The following is a 19,974-nucleotide window of genomic DNA, read 5'->3' as shown; positions in this document are numbered from 1 at the left end:
TACCAAAAACTATCAAACCTTGCCACAGATGGAGTCAAAGACCAAGCAAGATATTATCTAGCATAAAGAAAAAGAGGTGAGCATATGGAGGTTTCTTAAACACTATCAGCTCATTCTTTCATCTACTTCTGTAAGTATGCTGCAATTACAAAGCGATCAAGGAATGCTCTGTCTCATAGCCATACAGATATAAGCTCTTATTCAGTCGCTGTAATGCATACTGCTAATTTGTACTATTTGTTTTCTCCAAAATAAGAAGGAAATGGTTTGTTTACTACTTTGTCCGGTAGCAGTTAACTATGAGGCTCTGAAACTCAACTTTATAACACAACAACTGATCCCATTTGGCCTACTAGATATGACTGAAATATCATTTCATTATATTTCATATTAGCTTTTGACTCAGCAATGGCTTTCCCTTTAAAAGCCAGTTTTGCCTCAAGCAAGAACCTAATCAATCTTTGCTGCTTTCCCCAAATCTCAGAATCTCATGCTGCAAACACTCGCATTTAATATGGCATCACTGTGAGATTTCATTATCCACTATAGTTTGACTGCCAGCTATCAAATCCAGAAGCAGGAAATTGAGACATATCAGCCCACAAGTTGATTGTGAAGATGTTAGGAATCCTGCATTTACACCTTCATCTAATGCTTCTTATTCCATCTATTGAAGAATATAATACTGCATACATTTTAAGTTCTCTCTATATATACACCTTTATAGAAGTTAGAACATTTAAAACGCATCTATTCTGTATGCGTGTGTAATGCTCTAATGTGATGGAAAGTACAGCAATAACAGCAGGGTGGCAAAGTCTTTGGCTACAGCAAATGAGGACGAGCCCAAATGCAGCAGCTGTGAACACAGAAAAGAAAGAAAAAAAAAAAGCTTCTTACCTTTTGAAGGTCTCAGGTAGGCAAAGATCTCCAGCAAGACACCCTTGCCTCCACTGCCAACCCTTAAATGAGGTCTGGGAAGGGATGAATCCTGACCCCACCCCTTCTGGTCACTCAGGTACATTGCACGCACCTGAGCTCCACTGGGTTGGCCCTGCCTTCCCACTAGGGGCTCAATCACTGATTCAAGCTGTGACTTAGCATTTCTGCTACAGTGTACGTGTATGTTTGTGCACGTATATACACCTGTGCATGTTATTTAAAAGTTTTCCTTCCAGAAAGCTTCCTACTGACAGTACAAGTTAGCAAATACAGCTCAGAGCAAATATCCAGAAATTATGATAACCACATTCATTAACCCAAAGCTTGCACAAGTTAATCTTAACAGGACTAATATAACAGGTCAAAATGGAACTAGGTTCAAATAAGGGGAAAGCCTTTGCTTGCATCTCACTTTTGTTACTTCTCTAACCTTCTCCATACAAATAGTTTTGCTCTTATAAAGGTCTGTAATGCTAAACCTGGAAGTATTTTTAAGGGTGGTATCTGATGTCTTCTTCTAAGGTCACATACCTCAAACAGGTTTCATGATCAGTTGTACAAAACAAACAAAAATATGACTGTGACTATGCAATACTCAGATAGACATTTATGTCTGTGTAAATACACGTACCTAGAGATAACAAAAAATGTATCAGGAACGCTTATTTGTAAGACTACGCTGGAACAGTTTTAAATGTGATTTTCAGTTCTAGTACAGTAACTTTTTCTACTCTATCTTATATTTAAAGTCTCTTTGCTACAGGAAAAGACATACAAAGTCAACTCACAGTTTGTTACAAATTTATAAACTCATTTTTTTCCAGTTAATTACCTGAGTCTCCCTGACTTGACTTCAAGTTCAGTCTGCATGATGTCTCCTACTCTACACAGGAGAAACACTAAGCTAGTTTAAAGGGGAAAAAAAAAAAAAAAAAAGGAACAAGGTTAGAAAACAGGTAAGTGAGAGCTCAGCAATAACTGGTTCTTTATGTTACAGTGACTTAAGTTTCCACATTACCAGGAAGTAAAACTGTTTTGCATAAATACTCATAGAAAAGAACATAAATGCCACACAACACTCATTAGAAATATAGAATTTATTAACTCTTTACATTAAGACAGCAACATATTGCAACTTCGAGTGTGCCACTTGTACCATAGATGACTTACAGATCCTCTGTTTACAGCTGTAGCTATTGCTAGCCCAGAAATGTTTCACTGAATTGGAGTGGCTCTTTAAACCTTTCAGTCATTAGCAGCAATTTTTGCAGAAGGGTAGTCCTGAAAATCCACTTCATGAAAATACATCTGTCAAAGCCTATGGTACCCAGCTGCATAATGAATCTTTATAGTTTGTAGTCTAAAGAAACCAACTTTGACAGCAGCAGTGGGCAGGGAGATTGAGGACTTGCCCCTTCCCTTCAGAAACTGTTTTCAATAAAGGCAATTCCATGTTATAAGGCCACCAAATTCCTCACGACCTTTGAACTGCGCTTTTGACAAGGCAAACTCCTTTCCTATCCTTCGAGTTCTGCACTCCTTGCTCCCCTTTCCCCTTGCACATCCAGGTGCAAGCTAACAAAAGCAGTCAATATTACAGTTCTGACATCATCCTAAAACATTTAAGAAACCCACAACTAGAAAAGTCTGAGCAACAGGAAAAGAAAATTGTTTAAAGCTTCCAAGAACCACAAACAAGAATTATCTGCACAACCAGTGCCCTGACATTACTCAGTGTATTTCCCTTTATTCTTACAAGTTCAGGAGAAAGGTGGTAGTATTTTTTGTTGCTTTTTTTTTTTTTTTAACCCCTTTAGTCTTTTTCACATGTTCTGCAGGAGAATACAAGGACTTACAGTGCCTTATTGCACAAAAATTCAGAGGAACAAGGAAGTGAAAAGAGATAAGGAGACACTGCTGTTAGCAGACTCTGCACCAGCCATACAGAGAATATGCATACACAAAAGGGATTTTGTTGCTTTGTTTTTGTGTTAATTAAAAAAAGAAAAACACTATTCCTGCTAAGGCTGGTTGCATAATACTTGTTTATAAGAACCACCTTTCAGTCTGACTCTGTTCCTGCAGACAGACTTCCTTGTGATCCATTTCTCACTAACATCTTGCTGTAGTTTTTCTGTTGTTCTTCCTTGAAACTATCTTTGACTTTTGCTCGCTTCAGACCTCCATCCCTGCAGAGAAAGAGCAAAGAGTAAGCCATCATGTTTGCTGTTGTTTTTTTCTGGTTTGTTTTAAATACACTATTGTCAAACTACACGTCACATCAACTAATTTAGTCAACTCTAGTCTTAACATCCAATATCTCGGAGATTTTTCCTCAACTTCTACACCCAGTTTTAATAGCTATTTTTCTTTGTTTCTCTAAACAGTACGTACCTTAAGCCTTAATGCACATGTTGGCCAACTGTAGAGCTCATTTATTAAAGCAGTCTGATCCAGTGCTGACAAGTTCCAACTAGGATACAAGTCTTTGCCCATCTGAGGCACTATTTCCTATGGCCAGACGGCCTATAGCTTAATCAGTTCACCCATTTTCCATAGTTTTTTTAATTCATATACATGTATGTGACTGTTACAGTTACTCCCTTGTATTCTCCCAGGTAAAATGAAGTTAGGTGTGCTTCTCAATCAAAAAACATTTAACAACTAACAGAAGCCTACAAGTTCAAGCAGTCCATACAGTCTTAATAAGGATGCAATCACTTACCAGGGAAGTTCAGTCAGTCCCCCTTGGCGAGCAATGGCTGACCTCACTCGGTTGGCAAACTGAACAGCGTCTTCTCCATCCTTTGAGTGTTTTACATTGAATCAAAACAGAGAGAAGCAAATTCAAACAGACCTCCATCACAGTCATCTGCTCTGTCATTAACTCCGTACCAAGTAATCCCACCCTCCTCATGCCAACATAAGGTTTCTATGGGATAAACATTTAGCTCATTTTTCTCCAGAATTGAAGTTAAGGGAACTTGTGCTCCAAAAACATGGATTAATAGAGAGGATAAGGTTGTAAGCTACAAATGCATCATTAACTGCAGCTTGCATTAGTAGCAACGCTATCATATACAGCAGTATATTTACCACTATTCTTTGCATCTTTAATACAGCAACGGTAGTATCAAGCTGCATTCTACATTCAGCAGAGATTCCCCCAATATTTCAATACATCTGGAAAAGCTAAATCCAATAATTTATTGAACTAACCACCAATAAAAGCCCTGCATAAAACAGATTTGGAGACATGGAGTGGACAGAGGTTTTGGAGAAGAGGGCAAAGAGACACTTGCAAACAGTGATGATCTTACCTTTCTAACCATTGGTGGCATGTACCACACGTGGCAAACAATGGCCCAGCTGGTCATTATTCGCAGCAGGTAGCTGACAATGTTGTATTTGCTGCTGTTCCAGAATGCATCTCCAAACTGAGGATCATACTGTAAGGGATCACAGGAAAAAGAAAAATGAAAACACTCTTTCCCCCACAAATCACCACAGTCTGTCTTAAGCGCAAGGTGGGTGCTTTCAGCCACAGGCCAGGCTCATTCCAGTCACAGGCAAGCCAGGAGTCAATCACAGCAAGTGGCCAGTTGTCACTGTTACTGCGCTTTTCATTAGCAGCTCTGAGACAGCTTCCCATCACCCTGACAAAAACAGACCCCAAATCATTTTCAAGTTGAGCAGGCAGACACTTCCTCATACCTTGATTGCAACAGGATAGATTGTCCCTCCTATTTCAAAGCTGCCCTTCTTGAACATCATCACAGACGTATTGTTTATACAGGTGCCTGTCCAGAAGATAAAGTTAGTATTTCACAAAGCCTCGCATATTTCAGTAGCAACAGCAAGGAGGAGCAAAGGCAGGCCCTTATGGGTAAGCTAAGCACCTCTCCACACTTGCTTTTCTTCCTTCTTTTGTGATTGATTTGCTGAATAAAGCCACAGCATGTGTGAGAGAAAAAACTCAAGCCTAAGCTTAGATCTGTGGCACTGTGAATAAACATTCACAGGGCAAAATAAACTGTTTTCTCATTCTTTGGCCAGGACACCCAACAAGCAGGGCAGTATTGCATTGCCTTAGGGTAATCTTGCATGAAAGATGAATAAAATAAGAAAGCTAACCCAGAGGCGAGAATTCATTTGGGCACCACAAGTCACGTGAAAAGAACAGACATGAATCTATGCTGAACGGGGGGGAAAAAGAACAGTTCATCTTCTTACCTTCTGGGAAAATTAAGATTGGAAGCTTGTTCTTATCTGCCACATGTTCCCTGAGTCTGTGGAAGCAAAAGGTAAAGTTAAAATAGCTAGTTTTCCACATTCCTTTCCCCAGGCAGGTGCATCAGATTACCAAACACATCTGTAAGAAATCAAAATTGTTTACTGGACACATATCTGTAATTTCCATTCTGTTTGCAACAAATCTGAAACACTGTGCAAACAGTCCTTCATTACCACATACAAATTGTTCCAATTAGTTTTACACTGAAGCAACACTTTGCCTGTATGTTACTTTATAAATGGTTGTCAGGAAAGCCAATCAACATATGCCATTAGGTCATGCCAATTAACCCCGAACAAACTCACTTCTTAAGTGGCTTACAGCAGGAAAAAACCTTCATGGGCTCTGCCATACTTGCTGGAAGATCTTTTTCAGCCAGATACTTCCCCACACACTCCACCTCCACATCAGCAAAGACTATCTTTTTTACACTTCCCTTCTTGAATTAAGCCTAGACAGATCCTGTTACAGAAACTCCACTTTATGTACAGAATTCAAGTCCATTTAATTTAGATACAAATGTTGGGACTTTAACAGCAAAATAACTGTTAGGATGATAATTTTGTGGTTGTCTCTTGCAGTTCAGATCTTACTAGAACCTTTCTACCTGAACTGTTTCATTTTTTCAAGCACTTCTCTGTGACTCAAGAGCCATTCATTTTGACCACTGTACCAAAGCCCACTCAAACAAGCATTTTCAGGTCATTCTGAATAAACCTGATCAGTGGACACCATCTCTTCAACCCACTACAAGAACAACACTCTGTTTCATCCCAGCTTACAGTAAATTGCAATTACAGGTTACTAGTGTCCCTATGATTAGGGTTTATAATCAGCAGTGCCCATGTGGAATAAAGGCAATTGACATGCCAAAAGATGACTTCTGCAAATCAGCCTTTTGTCCTCCCAGGATCTTGAGGTTGTACAAGTTCCCCATTTCCCATTGCCTGCTTGCACTTCTGTCTTTCCACAAGCACGTCTCCTGATATGGGTCTCTTCAAAGCTTACTTCATAAATCGGGATCTTCAATTATAGAATGACTGTTCAGAAGTGGTCTCTCAAGCGCCAGAAGGTACCAGAGTCACATGAGTAGCACAATTCCCCATTCCAGCTCACACCTCACCTTTTTGTCACTAGATGGCGGTCTTTAATTTCCGAGCGCTCAAACCAGACGTGAGGACAGGCCTTCACGGTGGCTCTTTGAATAACTCCCATCAATCCACCGTGAACTTGGCCAACCTGCAGGCCCAGTGAAACATATCAGCAAACAATACCCCCCAGAAAAGAACGATTTTCTCTCCTGCATCCCAGCAGATTAGGTCATGCTGTAAATCACATCTCAGGATTGAGTAGTGTGCACAAAAGTTATTAAAGCACATTCACTTGAAAGGATCTACAAGCATGCAAGAAAGCCTCTGAAGTATTTCAAACAGCGCCTGAATTGACATTCCTAGAGCAATTTCATCAACATGCAACTTGAAGTCAGACTTTACCATACTTTATGTTTTTCCCCAGTGACTCGTGCTCAAGGTAACCTTATCCACCAACTTTGAAAGCTAAAAAAGTACTGAACTCGTGAACCATTATGCCAATCTTTCCTTTTCCCATCTTTCCTCTCTGCCATCAGCCTCCTCATACCATTGCATAGCATCCATCGTTGGTCAAAATGATCGCATCTATCGGTGATGTGTGGTTGGCAACGCAAATGCCTCCTTTCTGAGGTTTGTTCTCCCTGCAATTACACAATTTGTTGTCAGACTACTAGTGCCATCAGCACCACATTAAGCACACAACTCTGTAAAGCCATCAGTTAAATCATCACCTAGCATGACATAAACCTGTGGTTTAGGAACAAACTGCCCTCCTCTCCACACACCTCCCCCAGTTCCTAATAGAATACTCATAAATAAAGGAACATAAACACAGTTTTACAGCCATAACATTAGCTTGCTCACTTGTTATGGTAATGGATAGTTCCAGATAGAGCTCTCACAAGGATCCGGGAGCATGTGAGGTGCACCACTTCACTCAGATAGTTTTTCAGACTGAAAGAGAAGACACAGGCATCTGCGGCATGTTGGAAAGCAGCTAGGCACATGGGATAAGTCCTTTACCCTACTCAACATAACATAGGGCTAAAAGATTTTCCTGGAACTCTGGTGTAGGCCTAATCCCAGGTCTAGCACCCACTACTACACCTATGCCAAGAGGCACATCATGTCCTTGGTCTCATTTACCTAAGCAAGACGCTTGTGCTGGCATTTAAAAAACAGTTGTTTTTTTTTCCTTTTAGTACTCTGGGTGAGTATTTCTCATGGCAGCAAGAAGGGCCCCATCAAAGCACTAGCCTCAGTGCCAAACATGGCAAGCAGCCACCCTCAGCAAGGCAGCATTTCTGTGGGTAGAGCAGACTATCAGTAGTTCACAACATGTAAAACCTGTCCAGTCTCAATCTTGAGTACTTTGGACTGATGCAAGGCTACGTAATTGGCAGTTTGATTCTCACACAGACAGCACTCACCTGCTGTTCGGCAACTGTCCTACCACTGTTGTCCCCACAATCATTGAGGTAATCCCAATGGCAGCGAGAGTAAAGCTACAGAGAAACAGACATAAAAGCCAAGTAAGTTCAATTTATATCAGTATCACATTGCAACAGAAAAGGAACTCCAATGTTCAATTATTCTGCAGATCCTTTGTACAGTCAGTTAATTCCCTGATACACAATGCTCACAGCCAAACTACCTAAGGCAGCAGCATCAGATGCCCTGACGCATGTAGTGTGAGAGTTTAACACTGATATTTAGAGGACTGCACAGTTTACATTCATATTTTCAATATAAGCAACTTAAGGAAAGCACTCTATGAAGAGATGATCAATAGACCTCACATACTGTCCTCAGTGCACAAGATAAATGCTCTGAATGGCTTTTTTATAACTCAGAGGAGAGTTTAAGCCATTTGATCTTCTGTATATGCCAAATTTTGACTTGGTCTGAAAAAAAATGGGGAGGAGCACATTTATGTGACCCCTGAGCAACAAAACCCCTCTGCAACCACAAGCTTACCGGAGTGGCAGAAGGAAGCAGTACCGCACTATAACCCCAATGACCCACACAACAGTAAGCCTCAGGCTGACATAGTGGAAGTTGACATTAGTCCTTGTGAGGAGATTCCAGGAGACCAGCTCTTCAGAGGAAAACCTCTGAGTGACTTCATCTTCCACAATGGCCTCAAACCCTTTTCTGCAGAAATAGAATATGTCGGAGAATTGGAACTCCATTCGATGTAGACTCGCAATTTCTTTCTCCATAGGTGTTTCATCTCTTTCAATGATACCTTAAGGAAGAAAAGGGTAACCATATGAAGAAGCAAGTCTATAAATTAAACAGTCGCCCTCCAGAACTCTGCTTTGGTTTAGGATACAAATCTACTGTCAGAGCTGGACATTTATTTTTTTTTTAAAGCTCACTGTTTGATAAGCATTCACTTGCTATTTGAGCTTTTAAAGACAAGTCATGTAAGCTAAATATAAAGATCAAGTAGCTGCTTTCTGGTCTGGCTCATGTAATTGATGACTGAAGAAATCTAGAATAGCATTTAACCAGAACAACCATCCCCTCAGACACTCAACTGTATGACAGAGGTCCAAGTTCAGGTAACCACTTTGTCAGATGCCCTCTGATGAACTGCGTAACTGCTGTGTCTCAAGGTTGAGACACACGGGTAAAGAGGAAGCATCCAGCTGTTTCAAATTACAAGAGCCTTTCTCACAAGTACACACCCTACAGGGCTTAACTTCCCATGAATTCCCAAAAAAGCCTTGCCAGCAGAACTCCAGTGATACATTACATAAAACATTACAACTGATGTAGGAATTCTTTGTATTGCACTGTATCACACACGCGTGTGAACACAAGAAGGAGCTCCAAGAAATGCCTCACAAGTCTCCAATGTAAATACTGAAAAAAGCACCCAAGAAAGACATCACGCTGCAACAAACTCCTAGCATCTTCAGCTCTGAATTTTGCAGCCACAGCTTGCTATTTCATCAAGACCAGCACATTTTCCTATCGCTAGCCTATAAACATAAGGAAATAAATATGGCACACCCAAACATGCACATTTCCTTCACAATCTGAATTATACAAAGCACCACATTCAGCAGCACGTATTACTTCTGTGTAGCGTTCTAAGCACAGATCGGAGCTTTATTTCACATCCCATTCCTTCTTTTTCACACAGTCCCTTAGAAGTGTCAGGGGCCTGACCTCCACACTGCAGGCAAGACAGCCCAGCTTCTTGCTCCACCCAGCTGCTGGGGTGGAAGACAAGTCACAGCCAACAAGTGGGCCAGTGAGACTCCAGCACCCAGCGCACCAGTAACATTCCATGCACTGCTTCCCAGAACCCAGAAAGCTCAGCCAAGCAGCTGCCTTCCCAGCTCGGGCTTCTGAGCTCAAACTGCTATGAGCACCGACACAAGGCTCAAGTTGAACACAGTGCTGGCACACCACAGCTGTAACCTTTCCTCACCAGCTGCACAGTCATCGTCACACCCCTGTGCACAGGCTGCCTTTGGGACAAGGTACTACAAGCAGGACCTGAAGGTATTATGATCAGAACTAAGCACATGCTACTTAAGTGATATACTTAGCCTTCTGGTTATCAGAAGATAGTATTTAACAGCCTTTAATCCATTGGCCGTAGGCAGAGCTCAGTTTGTCAGAGGTAGCTGAAAGACAGTATTAGGTAGGAATACAGTGAAGATCTTTCTCAACAACACACCACAGCTACTACATTACTCAGCATGACAACAAAAGCCCTAAGCCTCTCAGTTCTCACACACTGGTTAGCTAATTATGCAAGCCTCAATCTTCTCACTATCTGCTACTTACATTACTTGCATATGTCTTCTAGTGGATGTCACTTAAGTGACTTTAACAGTGTTTCAGTGTTTTCATATCTGTCAACTTGAAGAGGATTGCTTTTTGACCAGCCTGCACTTATACTGACAGCTCAGAGCTGGCTCCCCAGCTGCTCTGAGACTCAGATCTAGCCTCTAAATACCTGCTCGGCCAAGAGCTCTAATACTGGAACCAGCACAGAAACACGCTGCCCTCTATACATTAAACACAAGGTAACAGTCCCAGATAATTCCTCACGTAGCAAGAACCAGCCAACGTGTTTCTTGGGTCTTCTCCTCACACACATGGGAGCTGACTGCTATTTTTGCTAACAGGTATTAAATACACAGGATTTTGGTACTGGAGAGAAAGGCAGTGTCTGCTCAGTCACCTTCTCCTTTTTATATCAAGAGACCATGTGAGATTAGTATTTAAGGTATTTGAGTAAGCACATCATTCCTCTGTCGGGAAAAAAATCAGTCCTTGTATGTGCAACGTTCCCTTCTTTCCTGACCCATCTCCCAGTGAGGACTGGGTTGTTAGGACAGACAGGAGAGGTACTGCACATTCCCCTCGTGTCAGCCAGCACTGAATACACACGTGCATACACACATGCATACACACGTGCAGACCCCTACCTTTACCCCATTTTAATCAGCTACGCAACAATTCATTATCAGCAGAAATTTCTCCTCCCTCAGTAAATATTGCATAATGCAACCAGGCCTCTGCCTGCTTGCATTCTGACACCTCAGCAAATGCCAGTACAGGATTGATAGACCTTCACCCACCCTGGTCACCAAGTAGTCTCATCCACGTACAGGAACCTAATCATAAGTCAGTCCCTACAGAAGTAGTGCAGAGAAAGCAGTTTGGTATGAGAGCGCAGATATCCTCCATGCTTCCCACACCTTCTCAAAAAAGTAGATCAGAGCAACATGCACTACTTAAGTCTTCTCTCTGTGAAGCTTTCCTCTCTTTTCTGGGAAAAAACAGCCTATGTGCCTCCACAATCAACCCTACAGGAAGGACAGTGATCTCTATGACTCTGCAATTAAAGCAGCACAGTCACATCCTCCACCCTCTCAGTGACCCAAGGTACGATGGGACTCATCACTCTTAAATGAAGGATGAGTCTCACTCCCTGTTTCACTGACTCCGTGGAGCATAAGGCAGCTGACAAAACACAAAGGAAACCATTACCTCCCTTTTTGTCCCCCCAAATTATCTTCAAAACACATGTGACACAGAAAAAAATAAGTTTTTCTCCAGCCACAACAAAAATTGTTAGAAGACCAATTTTGACCTGCACTAAGAACTGCTGTGCAGTACCTCCAGTTTACTGTTACAGCTGCCAACTGATAGCTGAGTCTGCTACCATCAAAGCCTGTTTCAGGCCTGCCATGAAGACAGCACAATAACCAGTGTTTCCAGTATTGGTAAGGATGCTCCTTTAATTGCGTTTCATCTGCAATCAGCTCTGCAGCTCCATCCCTATTACTGTATCACAGTCACATCAGCTAACTGGTAGAATCAGATAATAATTCAGTTGTATACTAAAGGGCAAACTCCTGCTTCCAGCTCTGCTGCCGAACAAAGAGAGAGACAGAGAAAATGCTGACACTAAAGCAGTCAAGAAAACAGAGCAAATCCATGGTGATACAAAGGCAGTTGGTACCAGGACCAGAGCTACACTCACTGCATACACAGTTCCCACATCCTCTTGTGGCCAACAGTGACCCAGCACAAGCTACCATGACACATGCACTGTATGGGATAAGATACAGTTGTTTTTTGAACACCACCACATTATTTCAAAATTGGGCTAAAGAACGAAATATGAAGCAACTATTCAGTTGTCTTAACAAAAGAGAGCAGCAAGAAGCTTACCTGGCAAACAGTGAATTAACTAACTCAAGGGACCACCTCTTAACACCAGCACACTAAGAGAAAAAGTGTAACAGCATACATATTCATAGACCTCCAGTAGCACAGAGCTTGTGAAACACAGTCCATTACGCAGTCAGATCTTCTAAGATATTACCAAATGTACCCTGATGCTCCCAAGATAGAGAGTTGGCAAGCAGCCTTGCAAGCTGGAATCTAAACGCAGCTTTCAAGACAAAAGCAAGTTAATATTGCAACTCATGCTTCCCCTCTGCAAGAACAGGGAATGTGCCAGTAGTATTGCAAAATAATTAGACATACAGTAAGTAGATGGCCATCCCACTCCTCCGCTATTTCTCTTTCTTGAACTCACACATGCTCTCATTTGAAAAGGGCTCGGTCTGCCTACTCCAGCATGTTAGTCTTAACAATATGATCTTACTCCAAGTTCTTACCATTAGCAGCAGGAATCTTCAGCATCTGTGGCTGTGGCTTTTTGACACCTTTTTCAATCCGTATAGTGGCCCACTGTTGAAAAGAAAGAACACATTAATTTTCCAAATGTAGTAATCACTTAAGAAACAAGTCTCCTGCAAAGCAACACTGTAATTTTCAGTCTCTTCACCAGATAATGATCATTGGTATTCCTAAAACCTTATATATACTACCCCTCTGAAGGAATACTGGTGAATATGTCTAATAACAAAAACCACGCAGGTACAGTCAGCACTTTCTGACTCTGCTTGCCAGTCTTCAGAGAAGCAACACAGAGCCTGTGTCATTTCAGGCACAGAGCCACCACAAGCCTCCGTCACTAGGCAGCTCCTGGAGCTGAGCAGCACAACAGCCCTGATGAGCACGTAGCACAATGCAACTCATTCTACCAATGCTATTTCACTACCAAAAAAAAAAAAAAAAAAAAAAAAATCAAACTATAAAAATAAGGTCCTCAGTGAATTAAGTCCAACTGAGGCCTGAACAAGCCAGCTCACCAGGGTTAATTGTTGTTTTTTACTACATGGTTTGGGAAAAGGAGACTGAAACATGGGAGGAAGCAACCCCTGCTCCCCTGGCCACAGGGAGCACACTGATGCTTCTCAGCACCTCCACTTGCCCACAGACATGTGAGGTAGAACCTCCCTGGCATCATGAAACATCTTCTCACTTGCAGCTCTGGTGAGGCTGTAGCTAGTTTACGTTATTCTTGGGCTTTCTTGACCTTCAGCTCTGTCAGTTCTGTGCAGCACCATGCTACAGCCCTTCTGCCTACATCAGGTTTCATTTTTATCAGGTTGACCACGGCAAGCCCCTGGCTGCCCTGGAGCTTGCCCTTCACCCTGGAGCAGACCTTCTGCCCTGGGTCCACTCCTCCACACAGCTACTTTGCCATCAGATGGAAAGTCCAGCTGAAAAGGACTGGCTTAGCAGCTCATTCTGAAGGTAACTGTTTTAGTTCCTTCCCCCTGAGACTTTGCCTTATTTATAGAAAAGTTATTACAGTAAGTGCTTCCAAAAAACACTGATCCAGCAGCTCCTATGGAAAAATATGGATATTCTGCTGTTCAGACCTTCACAGCTCCAGCAGCAAAGTCATGTTGGTTCACAGCACAGAAACAAGCTGTGTTAATCTACGCAGAAAGGACTCGAAGCAAGGTGGGACAGATGGAAGTCACAAGACATCGTTTCGGTGATGCGTTTGATTCAGCCCAAAGCTAAACCATGCTGGTTTCTCCTTTTCCATTCAACAGAGCTGTGGGGCACTGGGGATTCAGGTCTATCCTGAAGGCATTACCTCTAGCACATAACCTCTCATGACCAGCACTGACAGAACTGCTTTCTATATCCCATCTCACTATACCAAGTCTTCCTCAAATAAGTCTTCAAAACCTTGTGCTGGCCCACTTTTGTTTTGCACAACCAGGGAAGAGAGTTTCTCTGGAGCTCAGAAAAAATATGCAACTCTCTTCAGATTATTGTCATTACAGAAATCCTGTGGTTACAAGCTCAGCTCACATCCAAAGTAAGTTTCAGCCCAGCCAAGCACAAGGCAGCAACAACTTGAAGATGCAAGCTATTGAGACATGGTTGTGCAATACTCTGAAATTTGCAATATGCCAATATATAGCAATATCCTCTGACACTTCACTTAGCAAAGCAAGAAATGGACTTTTCCTCAAAGCACATAGAGACCCACAGGCTCACCTAAGTCCACTAACCAACCTTCTATCACCTTATTAGAATACATTTGTGCTTCCCACTCAGTCTGACAGTCCACCTCTTCATCTAACTTATGCAAGCTGCAATACCCCCAGAAGAGAACTTGAAGGGCAAAGGAAAAGATCAGAGAGGACCGTTCTTATTGCCCTTTGCTTTGTCAGCAGATGGGCACAGGGCCACTGCCCAGCACCATAACAGACATTGTACAGAGCATTTCTAGGGACTGCTTCCTTGCACTCCATCAGGGGAGAGCTGAGGCAACTTCACTTTTGCTGCCAGCTCTCCCAGGAGACTGAGGCACACTTCAGAAAGCCATCCAGCCACCACATCAGGCCATCTTCCCTTCTTGTTCTTTTCTCACACATGAGACTTCGGGCACTTATCAGGGAACAGCTCTACCAGCCACTACTGCACACTAGTTTAAAATCCTATTAGCTCTTTCTCCTATGTCTGTCAAACTTCCAAAGACCAGGCACGTGCCAAGCAGCAAGACTTGATTCTAAGTCAAGTTTACTTAATGTAATCATGCCACTTATCCTTAGGCACTTGAAATAAATTGCTGGCTTTGACAGCACCTCTAACTTTGATCAAGTGAGAAGCTTGTTTATATCCAACTTGGAAAACAAGAAGCACCTCATGCAAGCTACGTGAGTCATTTTCCTTCCTCCTTGCCAGCTGGTGATCTGCACCATCCATTGCGACTTCACCTGCTTCCTAACCTAATGCTCAGCTTCACACCACAATGAGCTTTCACTACGTAATCTGATTCATCTCACAGAGAGGAAAATACTGTGTCTGCATACTGGAGATCAAAAAGCATCCTGGAAGTCAAGTACAGGCTCAGTTTTCTTAAGCAGATGACCAAAAAGCCACGTGGCAGGTTTCACGGATGTACTGCAGTAACACTGACATGAGTACAGGTGCTGAGCAGGCAGCCTGAGGCACCAGTTGTAGACCTAAGCCTTCTCCAGGGATGCCAGAGCAGATTTTGGGAAGAAGCATAATACACCAGATTCTTCAACACTAAAAGTAAGTTGTGCATCTTGTGCTACTCACTGAACTAGAATATAAAGCTAGAAATCAGCACAGTGACAAAGTATGCAAATACCACAGATCCAACTCGGTAACGTTGTTATTTGCGCTGCTCAGAGCTAAGTAGTTTTCATGCTTTAGTCACACACACCAGTCTGAAGATACCATGCTACATCTCACCAGATAAGAACAGCCTACCAACCTTCCCTTGAGAACATCCCCACTTCATCCTGATAGGAAAGGCTTTTAAGTTTCCAGCCCCTGAAAAAGAATACAGCACACGCAGCAAGCCAACAGCCTATATAAGATAGTTAAGAGACCTATATGGGTTATGCAGTACTCAAGAAAGATCCAATTAGACTTCAGATGCAGAAATAAATAAATAAATAAAATGAAATTGCAAAAGATTTTCAAAGCCAACACATTTACAAGCAGATAGCTATGTACAAAGTCAAATGCAACACATGGTTTCATGAAAGCAAACAGAAAAGATCATTTGTGAGAATAAATCAAATCAGTTCAGAATACAATGTGGATTTCCCCTAGTACTCTAGTAAATTGAACTTTTCTTGTTTATCATCTCGAAATATCATCTCTGATTTAGGAGCCGTATTCACTGATTACTGAAAAGAGAGATTACCAAACTACTGAAGCAGACTGAAATCTTAAGTCATAACGGTGTTGGAATCACTGCTGGTTTATTTAACGAGGCTGGCATGTCACACACTAGCTGCCGTGCTAGTTTAGGTGATCACTCCTTCCTGGAGGCCTTCCAAACCTCAACAGCAACAGAGATTTCAGAGCACCTCCCACACAATGGGAGGCGGGGAAATCTGTGTAAATGAAAACAGCAATGCAAAAAAAGAGCAATCATTCCAGAGGGGGAGTGAAAGGTTCTCTGGTTATCCATGTTATCTTTTCCTCACCCTCACGAGATGTCTTTGTCATTGCCTCCAAACAGGACAACTTGTTCCAGCTTTACAGGAAAGAAGAAGGGGGATCTGCAACAAAAATGCTTAGCTGCTAATGCCAGCTCCATGCATTATAACTTGAAGGCAAGATGTGGCTAGAGCTGCTGCTCTTTGTGAACAGCATTTACTAATCAACAGCATCAGAAACACTGGTGCTCATTTGCAGTGAAGCTGGGAGCATTTCAGGTCAGTGTTGTTGACCAGGAAGATGTTGAATTAATTATTGATGCAACCCTGTGGAGGGTAACCCCAGCTCTAGTAACCTGACCTGCATACAAGCAGTCTTCATTATTAAATCTGTTGAAACCACCCATAAGAACCTGCACAGGACTGGGGCAGCTGAGGAACTTAATTAACACAGCCAAGAAATTTAAGATATGTAGTAGATGTACTAAAACATTTTTCCAAAAACTATTTCTGGCCTGTCAGCATGAGTGCATCATCCCCATCAGACTCATCTTCAAGAGCTGCTTTCCATTAACTTCTGCCCCTTCAGAGCCGTCCTCTTAATTCAGAGTTCTCCACCCAACAACTCACAAACAACACCAACTAGGAGATACAAAGACCTTCAACAACGCTGTTAGACACCACTCGTCAGCAAAGCTTGCTTAAAGAAGTCCACGTGAATCAGCAGAAAACCCACAGTGATTCACAGATTAATAGGCTATGTATTTCCCCTTTTCTTTCCTCACCCTTACACTTAGCATCACGTCGTAGCTCCTAATCCCAGTGGTGGCTTAGGGAGCAAAGCCGATGCCTGGAGAATGGGGGAAGGAACACATCCTATCCCACATGGCAAAGGCATACTGTTTGACCAGTGGCACCAAGACATCCTTGCTGCCCCAAGGTATATTCTCAACTTTAGGTCCTTTCAGGTTGTACAAGAGATCTCTAAAGCAATCACCTTCACTTCATAGCTTCTAAATACTGTTACACCCTTGCTCAGTGAAAGTGCATTCCCTGCCTGGCAGCATAATAAGCTATTAGAAATTGCTTCTGTTACCGGGGGCCACAGTTACATAATGTTAACACACCTACTACTCCAAGTATCTGCTGTGCATTATCACACTCTGGGAAGAAAAAAAAAGCAAGCCAAAAAATGCTTTCTCTGCTAGTCAAAAGCCCCAGAGATGGAAAACTTTGATGGAGGGGAGCATACGATTGAGACCAGGAAGGAAAGATGCACAAAATTAAAAACTGGAAGCAACCTGGAAGTTTTTCAAACCAACAAGGAGAGCGGTCTCGCTGTGAGAGGTCACAGGAGGCAGTCTCTGTCATTTCAACAACAAGAAAGATTTCTGTGGTAAGTGATTCCACAAGCATCAACACAGCAGGGCAGCATTAGCCTAAAGTATTCTTCATAGAAGTCAGCAGCTGCCGGAGAAGCTTTTGTAGCAATTACCCAACATTTGAACAACACATACATGCTAACACTGTGCCAGAGATCGTTCTTATCATACTGGAAGGGAAGCCACAGGCAGAAGAAGTTTCCTTTCAATTTGGAAGAGCAATTCAGAAGCAAGTTAATATTCAGTAAAGAATATAGCAGGGGAAGATGATTTTCTGATAACAAGTAGGCAACCAGGACTCCTCCAATATAAGGATAGCTTGTCACAGTCTTCCACTATTTTCACCTTCTCATATAGAAAAACAAATACATATTTATGTACCTTATATAAAGCTGGTCATCCCTAGTACAATACTCTGGGTTCAGTCAACGAGCCCAACATCCTCGTTGAAGTACATCCTCAACACTGCTGTCTGTACATGCTTAGAATAATGTTCCTTGCTAAGACAGCTCAGCATGGAGAAAAAGTCATTGTGTACCAACTGATCTCCCTTGTCAGTAGTACCAGAACATCAGAGCCACAAGAACATTTTTGTTCTTTAAAGGAGCTTTTACCCTCCTTTTTCTTGGGCCATGCCTGCAACATGGGAAATAAGCATTGCCCCTTCTGAATCAAACGTAAACAGATCTACTTGTATGAGCAGATGAAAATACTATCTCAAGCCCAGCACCATTCTCATCTTACTTCATACCACAGTCTCACGTGTGTAATGTGGCAGACAAACGAGTGTGGATTAGCAGACACACTGCACACTTCAGACTCTCCTGTTACTTGGCACCCAGACTCCAGTACCCAAGATGGTGGAGCTGGCCCATTGTAACTGATTAGCTCTAATAACGCATGTACATTACCTGACAATACAAGCTACGCCGAAATTCAGCACAACAGTCACCGTGCCCTTCCAATGAGTCAAGATAGGAACACATATAGCCAAAGCAGAGTAACCTCATAAACAGCAATAGTTCCTTCAATCCAGCCCAAAGAGACAATAGCGGCTGTAGATGTGCAAATTGCTCTACAGGCCCAAGATCCCACCACCATCCTAGCAAAGATGAGGGGTTGGCTGGGAGATCTGAGGCTGGAACTGAAGAGGAAGCCGTCAAGAGAGCCACTGCAAGGAGTCTCACTTGTCTGAGACTGCAGCATCCTATGACTCAACACAGCCACTACTCAGCAGGAAGCCCACAGACTGAATTCAACAGCCAAGGAAGTTTCAGCCAAGGAAGCACAGCTGCACAAGGCTAACAGTTATATATTCACCACGTTCCTCTGCTAACGTTATTTCTGGCACAGAAAAGTCAGATGTGACAATACCTATCCCCAGGGGCTCCTGTAGGTGCTACCTGGAACTGGCTCTGTGACAAGCTGCTAAGCAAGTCATATCTGTGAGCCAAGGAGACACTTCTCAACAACAGGCCAGCTGTGAGATATTCTCTGCATGCACGCATTCTGTAGGAGAGAACGATCCACATCTCAAGTTCACCTTGTTTCATCTGAGCAGGACAAGTCTGTCTGCTCAGGGAATGAAGCAGAGCACAACGCGGCCGGCTCCTCACCTCAGAACCCTTCCCCAGCTTGGGAATGGCTACTCTGCACCCTACACCAGAATAAATCTGTCTCAGGCCCCCAAAAAGCACTTCAAGCACGCTCACTCGCACGAAAAGCCTTAAAACGTATCCACGGCAGACACACCCGAGAGCTATCGCTGAAGAACGGGACGAACCGAGGAGGCACCCACGGCACAGCCACAGGCACAGGCCGTACCCAGCCCGCCACGGCGGCCCCGCGCCCCCGCCCGCGCAGCGCAGCCCCGGGGCAGCGAAGGACGTGTGGGCCGCCTACCTCCAGCGTCTTCACCAGCACCCACATGTAGGCCTCGGAGATGCCCAGCGAGACACCCAGCGCCGAGGGCAGCACGATGAGGACGATCACCAGCGAGAGCCAAGCCGTGCCCAGCGACACCGCCAGCGAGCCCAGCTCCTCCATGGCGGCGAGCGCCCGCCGGCACCTCCGGCACCGCCACTGTCCCCGCGAGCGCGGGCGCCGCCGCCCTAAGGCCCTGCGGCCCGCCCCGCGGCCCGCCCCCTTCGCCCGGCACGGGCATCTCGCTGCCGCCTCAGCGCGGTGTGCTGGAAAGGTGCGGGACGAGCCGGGTGTTCCGTGTTATTTAGGCGCTTTGTCTGCAGGGGGCGCGCGGCGAGGGAACGCGCGAGAGAGTTGTTTCCAGGGCGGTCGGAGGCGAGAGGGCGTGGGGTCACAGCATCACAGGGGTCGGAAGGGACTTCTAGAGATTCCCAGCCCAGCCCCTGCTAGAGCAGATCCCTGCAGCAGGTCGCGCAGGAAAGGGCCAGGCGGGTTCTGAATATCTCCAGAGA

General features: G+C 43.6%; 1 protein-coding gene across 1 annotated transcript; it reads right to left on the bottom strand.

Annotated features, from left to right (window-relative positions):
- Positions 1 to 2,021: 2,021 nt before the first annotated feature.
- On the bottom strand, positions 2,022 to 19,709 carry LOC100545367 (glycerol-3-phosphate acyltransferase 3). Its single transcript, XM_085222603.1, has 12 exons — positions 19,442 to 19,709; positions 12,486 to 12,558; positions 8,305 to 8,575; positions 7,758 to 7,832; positions 7,192 to 7,281; positions 6,875 to 6,968; positions 6,360 to 6,475; positions 5,176 to 5,231; positions 4,657 to 4,742; positions 4,263 to 4,391; positions 3,668 to 3,747; positions 2,022 to 3,131 (listed from the first exon to the last, which is right to left on the bottom strand). The coding sequence occupies exons 1-12, from the start codon at positions 19,583 to 19,585 to the stop codon at positions 3,005 to 3,007; spliced, it is 1,341 nt and encodes a 446-aa protein (XP_085078729.1). The 5' UTR covers positions 19,586 to 19,709; the 3' UTR covers positions 2,022 to 3,004.
- Positions 19,710 to 19,974: the final 265 nt, after the last annotated feature.

Source organism: Meleagris gallopavo, chromosome 4 (genome assembly GCF_905368555.1).
Source record: "Meleagris gallopavo chromosome 4, MGAL_WU_HG_1.1, whole genome shotgun sequence".
NCBI classification, from domain to species: domain Eukaryota; kingdom Metazoa; phylum Chordata; class Aves; order Galliformes; family Phasianidae; genus Meleagris; species Meleagris gallopavo.
The sequence above is the reverse complement of the archived record's forward strand: the minus strand, read 5'-3'. Positions and strand labels throughout refer to the sequence as shown.

Bases quoted from the DNA above. Each gene is read 5' to 3' on its own strand.
- LOC100545367 (XM_085222603.1), bottom strand. From the start codon at position 19,585: ATGGAGGAGCTGGGCTCGCTGGCGGTGTCGCTGGGCACGGCTTGGCTC. The intron at 7,833-8,304 runs GTAAGCTTGTGG...GTTTCTCTGTAG, and splicing joins TGCTTCCTTCTGCCACTCCG to CTTTACTCTCGCTGCCATTG. The intron at 6,969-7,191 runs GTGAGCAAGCTA...GTGTAATTGCAG, and splicing joins ACTATCCATTACCATAACAA to GGAGAACAAACCTCAGAAAG.